Source organism: Rhea americana, unplaced genomic scaffold (assembly GCF_003343005.1).
Source record: "Rhea americana isolate MKP2758 unplaced genomic scaffold, rheAme1 scaffold_10, whole genome shotgun sequence".
Classification (NCBI taxonomy): Eukaryota; Metazoa; Chordata; class Aves; order Rheiformes; family Rheidae; genus Rhea; species Rhea americana.
In genome coordinates this window covers 6,740,940-6,753,427 of record NW_028185039.1, presented here as the reverse complement: position 1 = coordinate 6,753,427, position 12,488 = coordinate 6,740,940, and the positions used below count along the sequence as shown (strand labels likewise).

The following is a 12,488-nucleotide window of genomic DNA, read 5'->3' as shown; positions in this document are numbered from 1 at the left end:
TTTTTTTTTTTTTTTTTTTTTTTTTTTTTTTTAACTTTTCTGTTTAAATAATACCAATATGATCATACTCCAAAACAAATGATCCTAATTGCACAGCTTAGCTTGGTTGTGAGAAGTATGTCTGATTTGAATCTGTCTTTTGATGGGTTGTTTGATGCTTCCAAAACCTTCAACTGGAAAAGATAGTTAACAAGCATTGTGTATTCATGCTTTCAATTCCACTTGTGATTTTTATAGGTAGTTATTGTGTCTCCCTCCCTGCACTTTTGAAAACTAGTRCTACTTTTTTTTTGTTGTTGTTGGTCGTCATATGGAAGCTTTTTTACACTTTTCATCATCCTTATTATGCTTCCCTTCCAGACCTCAAAAATGATAGAATAGTATTCAATGCAGGAATACAATTTGGTTTTATACAGGGGCATAATGATAATGGGATTTTTCTTGTTTTGCTTTCTATTCCTTTCCTATCTAAGTAGTTTTTTTTTTTTTGGGGGGGGTGTGATTAGTGAACACTGAGGTGACTTTTCTTTGTAGCACTCGCAGAACTGTCCTTGTTTTTATGAAGTTGGTGATGCTCTTCTGCATTGAAGTTCATCTGCTGCTTTCTTGAATGATCATGCTGAGTAATGGAGTCCTTACATAGTATTTCACAAGCAAGCCTTATTTTTATTGTGCCAAATAGCTTAATTTTAGCAAATTTCACTTCCTTGCTATTCAGTTGCTCTTACGGGTTCTGTGTATGCTGAACAGTACRGGTCCCAACACAGATGCTCATGGGATCTAAGTGTTTGTGTCTTTTTTTTCTTTTTCTTTTCTTACCAATTATTTATCCATATAAGGACATCTGTAAGAGCCTTGGTTGAAACTGTGTCAAATACAGTCTACCTAGATCTCRGAGAGGTTTCAAGTGGGTTCCTCTTGTTGATGTTCCTACTGACTCTCTTGAAATTGTAAACCTGAGAGGTAGACTTCTCTTTGCAAAAGCTGTTGAGAACTCTTGAAGAGGTAGTAACTGCGGTAGTTACTGTCTTTGTTAAGACACTATCTATTACTTTGTATATATAGGCACCAGCTTTGCTATTTACTAGTTAAGAAATTGCTCTGGAACACTTTTTAAATGTTGGTATGGATTTATTATTATTTGTGTTTGTTTGCTGAATCCTCTACTGGTGCTCTGATGCACTACCTGTAAGGAAGCATTCTGGCATTGAATCTTTCCAGGTTCCTTCACGGTAGACAGGAATACAAAAATTCACTTTGCTTTCCTGCTWTGTCACTGTCTTCTCTGCATGTCTTTCTCTGCAAGTCTCGAACTGACTGTCTGGCAAGCTACCTGCTTGTAATGCTTTCAAACGGGCTTTTTTAGTTTTCAGGTTTACACTGTTTTCCAATTATTCTTCACTCTTTTAGCTGAACTTTTTGGACTGTTGCATCTTGCTTTCCAGAGTATAAAGTCTTTCATGTGTTCTTATTTGGATATAGCTTTAGTTTTTCAAGGAATTTGTGGTGGTTTTAGTAGCCTCCTTACAGCTGTTGTGTAGTCAGGCTGGATTATTTTCAGTTTTTTAGAATTCCTTCTTAGCCGGTGCTGTGCATATGGTCAGAGCCTTTGGGATAATTTCCATGCTGCCTTCAAGGATTTTTGCACTTCTAAAAAGTTTCATAATTGCAAGTAATTCTCTTCCTTTGAAATTAAATACAGCTACAGTCAATTTCTTTTTTTCTTACTTTCACATGAATGTTTAATCTTGGTACATTATGATTACTGTTCTAAAGCTCTTCAACAGTAATATTCTTGAGCCAGGTTTTGCACTGATCAGGACACATCAAGAACTGCTTACTAGCTACTGTGTTTCCTTCCCAATATTGGTTCCAACTGTCATATGAATTAGGCAAAAATTTTAGGAATTTTTAAGTGGGTTTTGGGCAACTCTGTCACTTTACCTTGTCACACCCAAGATATTTCCACTCACACCTACAGTCTTTGGCTGAATATACGTGTTAAAGTTGAGGGTGGGCATAAGGTATGACTAGAGCTTACCATTTTGGTGCCCTTAGTACAAGTCAACTGCTTGTATTGGGGGGAGGGCATTTCTTACCTTGGTAGTTAATTAAAAAGTTTAACAGTATATCTTTTTAAAAAAGTAGCAATAGTTACTTTATTTGAGAAACTGTTCTGTCACTTAGTGTTTCTCACTGATGCTAATTCTGTAGTTTGTACTTATTATACATAATTTTTACAGTAATTACTTTTTTAGAGAGAGACTTCTGTGTTCTCCAAAAATGCATTTTGGTGAGGTTTTTTCTTCCNTTTTTTTTTTTTTTTTTTTCCTGAGGCACAGAACTGAGCATCACAAAATAACTTAACCTTAGTCATGCCGCAGAACCCTTCTAGCCATTTCTATGGTAGTCTCTAAGGTACAGCTGAAAAATGCAACTGAAAGGAATGAAGACTTCATGTGAATGAGATCTACTTTTGTATTTGAACCTACAGGCAACAATGACAGTATTTTTTTAAAGTCATGTTGGTAATATTTTAATATTGAATGAGGAATTATATAGGATTTAGTGCAAGCACTGTATTTTTTTTTTTTTTAAGCTCTTCCAGGGCTGAGAGAAAGGAAAGCGTATTCCCCAAAATAGTTGGAGGCCGGGGGGGGGGGAGAGAAATGGCTAATTGTCTTATAAGGTACGGGTACTGCCTAGGTATAAAAACTCAGTTCTTCTTCCTGATTATAGTTTTGTTAGAAAAGGTTGTGCTTCTTGTCTCATTTTACCTAGAAAAACAATCACATGTGAACTTCGATAGAGACAGCTAAGGGAAGGAACCCATGTACCTGATATGTTCTTGCTGTTCCGTATTTAACAGTGAACAGAAGAGAGACTCAGGCCATTATTATCTTTCAAAATAGAATGTGTTTGAAGGTACAGAAAAAGCAAACCAAAACTGTTTAATMTTTGGTTAGCAGTCTGCATTTAAACATGGGGAAAAATTGTATTTCATTTCTTCCAGTGATCTTTTAAAGAACCAAATTCAAGTCCCTTGGCAAACACACAGTTGTCAGTACGCAGGAGTTCTTTTTAGTTATTTCTGCCTCCTCTTAACTTTTCATAACTCCTTTTCTGTAAAATGCTATGGAGTCTACAGAAAAACAAAATGAACCCCAAAACCACAGCATGTGCTATTGAAAATCCTGCCATTGAAATGCTGGTAATTCTACCATTACTGCACTGTTGTCACAGACCTGCTTCCAGAGGTTTATATGACCAGCCTGTGTATATGTTCATTTGTGATCATTAGGGAAGGGAGGAAGAAAAAGAAGAGGAGAATTTAGGGAAAAGCAAAAGAGGAAGACACTAAGTTGTATCAAGATATCAACTATTGTCCTCTAGAAAGGGTAAGGTTAAGACTTAAATCTCATCTAGGTCATCAGTGCCTTTTTGTGTGTGTTCACAAAGGTTTTATGTTGTGAATTACTGCTGACTACTTTGGCCCTTCATAGAATAATGCTTAAATAAAATTAAAAGCTGGAACTGTTTTTCAGCCTGGTCTACTAAAAATACAYTATTGATCCAGTCTCTGTAGTTTGGCTTGCATGGGAGCAGGAAGAGTAGAATATTGAAACAGGCATACCGACCTGTTGGAGTTGGACCTCTGTAGTAATCAGCTGTACAGCTCTTAAGGAGGCCTGGGAACAAAATGGATTTGGAATAAGAGTTTTGTGTGGCTCTGTGTGAGAGCAGCTCCACAGGCATTATTTCTCCTTCAAAAAAGCAGCCACTGTGTGGCATGGAAAAGGGATGGCTACCTGAAGAATGAATGATGTACCTTGTCAGTTTATGGAGATGCTAAGTGTATATAGTTGTATACCGTATTAAGTAGTGTGTGTGCTTTGATTTGGGGGGGGGATTGTTTTTGAAGTAGTTGCCATGGATATTATAGATGTCATTCAAAGACACGTTTCCTTAAGGTAGCTCAATTCTTGGAATTAAAATCCATGTTTTTTAGTCTATATATCCAAAACTGCACTGACCACTTGAAATTAAATTAGACTGGAGAAATTACCTAGCTTCAGTATCACGMACACTTGCTCTAGTTGCCATTAAGTCAGAAAGTAACAAGGAAAATAAAACATGAATAGTTGGTTGGTTTTTTGTTTGTTTTTGTTTTTTTAATRGCAGTAAAGGGGCAGTAGCAATACTAACAAGTCATGGAAAAGTGTTTGATGTCTGTAGGCTGTTATCTTCTGTAYCGGGTTTAAAACTTTTAACTGTCAGTGTATAACTTGGCTAGAATGAATAAAGAAAAACTAACTCTTGCAGCACACCATGATTAATTTGAAATATAGTCAACCAAAACGGAATATAGAGTCTTAGGCACCCCCAACAACCTGCTGATTAAAGCACTCTGCTGTTGGATACAGGAAGTGATGGCCTATTTTAGAACAGGCCTTAGCTATGTCTGAGAAGTGGGACTTATTACTGAGAAATACTGGAGAGGCTGACTATTATTTGTGTATGTTCAGAAGCTGCAATAGGCTGAGAAAGCATGAGAAAGCACACTGCAACGCAGAATGCTGTGGCATCCCTCTGTAGGGTGGGAGACCTAAGTTTGTATTGCTAGTCCAATTCAATTCTTTCAAAAGAGATAAAGACTCCTTGAGGAGCTTGATGTCTTGTGCAAAACTGAATTCTTTCTTTACAACCTATTTTGAGGCAGTTAAATTAAAAATATTGAAGCAGAAATGAAGAAATCTTGTATATTCAGGAATACTGGAGGTTGTAGGAGGACTGGCTGAATAGATATGAGAATGGGAGGCTACAATACATTAGGAGACTTCTTTGTTTTTGTTAATCTTTTGTAAATACATTCTATATTGACACTAATAATTTAAAAAGATAGCCCAGTACTTTGAAAACAAATTGGTAATTCTTGCAGTTTGGGGCACAATTAGGCACCAGCTCTATCTGAGAAATCTGTTCTCTTCTACTTGGTACTTGCATTTATTTATATATTTATTTATATATTTATTTATTGCTGTGGTTATTTTAGAAAGTCACGAACAGCCTCTGTGCTTATACAGATGAAGAGCCAGTTTTCGGTTAGTGTTCTCAGCTCTGCTCAATTTTGTGATGCAAGGTAGAAAGCAGAAAAAATATTTATTAATTGAATCCTGATCTTTTATTGATCTACCTGGTGTGCACTTTATTTGATATAAGACTAGCTCATCTAAAAGCTTATTTAAAAAAAAAAAAAAAAAAAAAAAGACCTGACCTATGAACTGGAAAATTGAAATTGTTGGAGAGAAACCTTTGATGTCACTCCCCAGACAGCCATTGCTTGCTGCATTTGAAGAGAAGATGACAACAGTCCACACTATTTAATTGAAAACTTGCAGACTAGTATTTAGGGATGTGGATCATGACTACATGATCACTGCAAAAACAACCACCTCCTCCCACCATTCCTGCCCAAAGCTGTTTATTGTTAACTCTCTGCCCAACTTTGGCGCTCCCCTAGCGTACTGACAGAGTGATTTGCTTAACTCTCTCTTCTTGTGATTCAGTGCAAAGTCCAATGAACTGGTTCAGACAGCTTTTTGTGGTGCCTGACTTACCACACAAGCAGATGAGGTTCATTTGCATGTACCTGTTCTGCTTGAGGATCCTGGCAAACAGCTGGTGAGGGAGAAACAGGGTGCAAAAGTTCTGGGAGTAATGATCTGAACACAGATTAAGGCCTGTAGATAAGTCACTTGTTAGGTGAAAGATTTCTACATCCAACTATGCTAGTGGAACATTCATTTGACTTCTGTTTYTTGTTTCTACTCTCCTACAATATTGGAGCAATCACACAGAGGTGATCTTGGATTGTTTTAAGCAAAATCAGCCAAGCTGCTCTAGTTGCAACAATATAAACTGTTTAATTGGACTGATGTTTTGACTTCCACAAATAAGGAAAACCTTCCACAAACCTGTTTGCTGACAGACCAGTGAGAGCAGTTAACTTATTTCCCGGTACAGCGGAATTCAGAATATGACTGAAGACTTTATGCACCTGTAAGTTTGCACCAGTTCTGTTGTACCAGTCTGTACAACTCACTTCATGATATTCTGCATTTAGTTACAGTGCTTAATATTAATCGAAACATGTTATTGATCAACAAAAGTTAAATTATAATTTAAGTATAAACTAAAGTTTTCATATATTATTGTGTTCCCACTTAATTAAATTTGTAAGTACAACATGATAAGTAATGCAATTTCATTTAAATTTTTGAAAATAGGTTTTCTAGTGGGCCAGATCAAATAACAGCAAAGAAGCTGTAAATATTTAATCAACCTTGCTTTTTCTGGTAACTATTTGATGAGTTATCTACTACAGGAATACTTGTTTACTTGACCAAGACCAGTTAAACATTTTAGGTAAATGTTATGCAGCCCTGATTCCTGCATCTCTGCTGTTGCTTCCCTTTCTTCATTTTGTTCCTTTTCATCTTTTTTTTTTTCTTTTCTAACGGAGAATATAGTGCATATCCCTCTCCATTGTTTTCAATTTCTTTCTCTTTTCACCTCCTATCTCTTTCCTTTTCTCCCCATTGTTCTTCACCTCCACCCCTGCCTCTTCTGTTTCTCCTTTCTTCTACCATATCTTGATTTTGTGTACTGAAACTTCTCTTTTCAAATTTGTCTTCTCTCCCTCTCTTTCTCATTGCCTAACATGATCATTGCCCACCCATTCACACCAGTGCATCTGTGCGCAGTCTTGGAAACTTTCAGGTACTGAAACCTAGAGAGCTCCTATCCTAGTGTGAATACAAGGCAGGAAAAAAGTCCATAAAGCTTCTATTAGAATAGATGCTGCTCCAGCCTTGCAACCTATTTTGCTTCGGCTCTGCGTGCTGCCTGACAGTGCATGGTTTGTTTGCCAGACTTCTGTCTCTCTGTTCAAGCATTATAGATGAGGTTTATTTTCACCTGGGACATGGTCCAATCCTGCTGACTGTGCCAGCCAGCCTGCTTASCAGGCACCTGAAGTGCTGCAGATGCACCAACTGCTGCTGGCCAGCAGACGCTGTCCTTGGGGCTCTAAATAGAGAAATGCACCCTTGAGAACAAGATTAGTTGTCTTCTCTAGCAGTTCCTGGGAAGGAGGGGGGAGGGGAAAGACTTTACATATAGGCCACTGGTAAAATAACTGGTTTCAGATTAATCAGTGCAAAACAAGCAGATTTCTTCAACGCTGATGAACAGTGAAGGAGTATACTTTTGAAGTTACTGGAAAAGGGACAGGTGTTAAGAATCCCTGTCATGTTTTTCAAGGATTTCAGCTTTTTCTCTGAGTGTCCATTTATTGAGTCGAGGATTGTGATGCTCCTCTAAAACAAGTAGCTGTTTCAGAGCTTCCTTTTAGTTTTCTTTCAGATAGGTCATGAAAGATTTCTGATGCAGACCTTTTTTTTTCTTTCTCTATATAGCTTATAAAAACTGTAAGTTGATTTCTCTGCCCAGACAATACCTTTGATGTAGCACGTAAGCTGATTTTTATGGCAGTCATATTTTTCATTTTCCATGCAAGATGCACAATAAAAACCTAAATTACTTTGTGTCATTCAGCCTGTTTCAAAAGGCTTCTATTGAAAACTCATGGATAGATGGATCATTTTACTTCTCTGAATAAGTTATGTAATTGCAAAAGTTAATTTCATTTCAGAATTAAAAGCTAATGAATGACTAAAAGTTTCCATCTATAAAACGTGATTATTATTTAGAGCAAGGCAATGCTAGTATGAATTAATAGACAATGTTAACTGATTATAAATCATTTTGTTTAGAATTTAAATATTACGTTAAATAAAATGTAGAAGCTTACATTTGGCAAAGAGATCCAATGTCATGGCAACAGATTAATTACCAGCAGCTTCTGGGAGTTGCCTACATAATTTCTTCACTGCCCTGCCTGAGTCTATCCGTATCCACTACACAACAGGCAAATTCTGATCTGTGTTTTTTGATCTTTTTTGAAAGAAACATACCTGCCTTCTTACGAAGTACAAGGCAGACTGGAACCTGGAAAGCTAAAATTCAAGTGGTCCAATACTAGAATATTTTCTCTGAACTTTAAAAAAGAAACCAAAAGTAAATCCATGCTCTGGACATACCTTTGGCTTGTGTACTGTTAATGGGGGGTTTATCTAGTGTTATCACCTCAAACTGTATTTCAGATCAGGCTGACGTAATACATGAAGTTATTTATGGATTATATTTTAATTTGAAATCATTTACTGTATTTTTTAGACTCAACTATATGTTGATGTAGTTAGTGACTTTTTAACAACTGGAATGCCATTAGAAGAAAGAATAAAAGTAAATGTATAGAGCAAAACCGGAGACAGACATGGTCAAAAGTGTGAAAGCCGTATGCAGCTGTCCAAACCCAAATATTCAGGATGCAAATAAATGTGTGCAGACAACCGGAGAAACCACTGTGAACTCATGCTTGTACTTTAATTCAGGGTTGAGACAACAGTCTAGAAAGTGGGATACCCATTTTTATTTTTAATTTTTAGCCAAATGTAGCTTTACTTGCCCAGTGTTTTCCTTCCTTAAACTGCTTGCAGTCTCAGTGATCCTGGTTCTTTTGTTGTACTTATTATAGTATCAGAGAAACAAGAATACAAAAAAAGTAGCTACAGAAAGTTTGGTGTCCCTTTTGTCTCTGCAGACTCTACAAATGTAAGTTTGCTTCTGAGTTCCTACTTTTTCATTATAGGTCTGAAGAGCTAGTGTAGAAGTACTCAAGATTTTAATTGTTGCTGCTAGTTGACGTCACTGGGATTTTTGTTTGCTGTCCTTGGTTCTGTACAATGTCTTCAGTTTCAACTCAAAAGAATTTGTTGCATCCAATTTCTCTAAAATTATAAGAACAAAATGCTTTTAACTCAGTAATAATTTAAGGACAAGTCTACTGGTACCACAGAATGTGTTGTGTATATTTTAATTTGTTAGTTAGGCAATAATTGAAGTCCTGCACGAATCAACCGAAATCGAATGTTACATGCTGTTGTCCTATGTTGTAGTCTTGAAATCTGCAGCACTATTTGTTGTATTCTTCTCACACTTTTTCTTCAAGTTGGACTTCATTGCCATGTGATATAATTAGATTAATATACTTTCATTCATGCTGCTAGCCATCAGAGGAAAATTTTGTACCTCTGCTTTTAAATTCGTGCTCTATCATTGTCTACAGAAATGTATATCTTTATTAAAATGGCTCCAACTTACTTTGGTGAAGATTCAATTATGCATGGAAACTTTCATTCTCTTTTTATAAGCTTACATAGCACTTCACTTCTTTCTTCCTTTAGATAAGGAGTATGAATGGAAGGGGCCCTTCTACTTCATCCAAGGAGCAGATCCTCAGTTTGGGCTGATGAAAGCTTGGGCAATTGGAGACTGTGACAATGGAGGTGATGAATGGGGAGAAGAGATCARATTAACAGAGCAAGCTGTGCAAGCCATTAACAACCTAAATCCGAAACCCAAGTTCTTTGTATTGTGTGGAGATCTTATCCATGGAATGCCAGGTAAGGCAACTAAAAGTATAGAATGGAGATCGTAACTCCACTTGGTGTGTATTCAGGTCAGCAACAAGGCCAGTTTAATTTTCTGGACTTCACAATACTTTCATGGGGTTTGCTATTATGTCGTTTCCATGTTTGGGAAAAAAAATGCTTTTCAAATTATTCTTGAATATTTTGCTTTCTTCATTTGACCTACCGTATCATTCAGTTCAGCTGTGCCATTCTCTTAGCTGCTCCTTTCRGTGACCTAAGGAATTGTCCTTAAAAGAAAGGTCCTAAGAAGAAATACTAAAAATCTTTCTTCTAAACAAATTGCCTTCAGAAGCTAAATAGGCACTCTAGCCATTGGCAAAACAGTGACCAGAAAAAAGAAATAGCTACAGCTACAGCTTTTTTGAGTACCTAAATTGGCAGAGAATTGTCTGAATTTAGATGTATAAATTCAACCACTTCAGTATTTGAATTCTTAAAATGCAAAAAGTCAGTAAATTCAAATTGTAGAATTCTGTCCTATTTCTATAGAACTCTTGAGATTTGAGTATTTCTGTGCACTGATAGAACAACAACAGCAGAGCATCTAGAAAGGTGTGTTATGAAATTTTACTGTTAAAACTGTAAAACACTCAATACTTTCCATTTTAAATAAATATTCTTATTTGGAGTGAATAAAACAATCTTTACAGGTTACCAGTTGACAGATACTTCCATTACATCTGCTTTTGAGACTCCCTTCTATTTCCCACCTTTGATAACAAGCAGACCTGCAAACAGCCTTAGTGATGGAGTTGACAGCACAATGATCCACAAAGCGAGCTTGTTAATACTGAGTCTTCTGTGCTTTGCTTTACACACTGCTTTGCACTCCACTTGCAGCTGATATTGTGCTCCCTGGTTCTTGTTTGTGCAGTAAGGTTTTGAGTGTGATTGAGACTTTTTACTAATTCCTTCTCTTTCTTACAAAGTGGATTTTAAAACCTTAGCTGTGAGTCAGATTCATTGACATTATTTATAAGCCACAAACTTTCTTTTGGCCAGAACAGTTTTAGTGATAAAACAGTATAAAAAGCAAAGAATTTAACTTTATAATAATCTATTGCCTATAACCACAGTAGCTGCTTCATATTATATAGTCTGTCATTACATTACTTCTTTTATTGGTTTATCTTCTTCAGTTAATTTTGGAAGTGTAGGTTCAAACCAGCTCAGCCACAATTATAAGCTGATCTCTTCATAAGAAGCATCTTGCCCTTCTACTTGACTTTTAATTTGCGGAAGTATTCTGGATGTGTTGCTTTTAGTATCCCTTGTAAGGGGCTGGGAGGACTCGGGACAAATAATAGGTGTTCTACATATTGAGAAGGAATTTTTGCTAAAAAATTTAAGTAATCCAAGAACCTAAGTTAACTTAATTTTTCTTGAATATTTATCAAGTGTTCATAAAACAATGCGAAGAGTTCTGTCTGAATACTTTTGTCTGTAATGACTTTCAACATTATTATAAGGCATTTTCTGTTAACAGGGTAATGCCAACTAAAGAGAGCTCGAATGAAATTCTGACTTCTACTGGGTACTTAATGACTAAATACAATAAATGAGTCTTGAAATATATAGAAACTTGTATGCTGCAAACTTTATTTTTTCCTAGTAATGGATCACTCTAGTTATTATACCTTTTACCAGTGTATGTCTAAGATTTCCATAATATTTTAAATACAAATCTGTTAGTTTGGCAAAACATTATCATGTATTCATTTTTACTAACAAACATGTAAAGGAAGCTGAACAGATTGTGCTGCTGAGATCACTTGCATTATGTGATGTATATGTTGTGCAGTGTATATATATTTCAAGCAGTCTATTCCAGTTTCCAAGAAATTTCAAGAAAGAGTAGTTCATTACCTCTCTTGGCATATTGTCTTTTATTCAACTCTCCCACTGTAAATGTAGCTTGTAATTTGTAAGTACTACAGATACTAGTACTTCATTCAGATTCTAGTAATTTCTTGTTGATTTTAAATTTATATTTGGTAACATCTTGTATAACTATTCTCAGGTAGTTGTATAAAATAGTTAACAAAATACATTACTAAAGGATTTTTAGAATCTTTAATTGGAACAATTACTTGTCATTGTATTGCTGCTTTCATATTTATGTAAATGGCTTGCTGTGTTGTCAGTGGGTAAACAGATAGAATTTTAAGTTTTTTCCTGTGGATTAGCACTGTGGCTAGTTGCCCAATAGGGCAGGGAGGCGTGTGTAATCCAACAAAGGGAGGTAGAAGCCCTGAGTCAGAAAAGTACTTTATGGAGGGATAGCTCTGATTCTGTATATTTAAAAAGAATTTTAAACCATGTTTTAGTTTAAACTGTTTGAATATATATTATGGAAGAAGTGAAATACTGAGCTTTTCAAAAAATCTTTTTCCTACTATTTCCTACTATTTTTTCCTCACTTAGCCCCTGGAAGAGAAACACYTTCAAAACTCGATATTTTCTTTGTATTTTATTTAATTATATTTTAAGGTGAGACAACTAACTCTTAAAAATTTCCTACCGAGATATTTATTTCTTTCGTATAGCTTGTTAATAGCTATTTTTGTTTGATTCTTTTGCGCTGCAAGATTTGGCATTGAAAAACCAAACTGTTGACTTCATAAGAACTTATTTGGTGCACATACATCATCAAAATGGAAATCCCCTGATGTTAGAATTGCAACCTTTCCGTGTTCCTTGCAGTGATAGTTCTTGGAAACCTTGAAACAACAATCACATTTTCTAGTTTTCTACTGTGTTCCATGCTAAATTGTAGCGATTGAGATAATTTCCTTGTTACAAACAAATTCTTAACTTTCTTCTCTTGATGAAATACTAACATTTCTGCACTCATAATGAAAAGGTGCCGTT

At 35.9% G+C, this 12,488-nt stretch overlaps 1 protein-coding gene across 3 annotated transcripts in view; it reads left to right on the top strand.

Annotated features, from left to right (window-relative positions):
- Window positions 1-12,488, top strand: part of CPPED1 (calcineurin like phosphoesterase domain containing 1) — a 51,953-nt gene that overhangs the window by 2,851 nt on the left and 36,614 nt on the right. For all 3 annotated transcript variants that reach the window (XM_085302861.1, XM_085302876.1, XM_085302868.1), the window contains exon 2: window positions 9,369-9,587. In XM_085302861.1, the coding sequence (XP_085158987.1) occupies window positions 9,369-9,587 (219 nt within the window). The remainder of the gene's footprint in view (window positions 1-9,368; window positions 9,588-12,488) is intronic.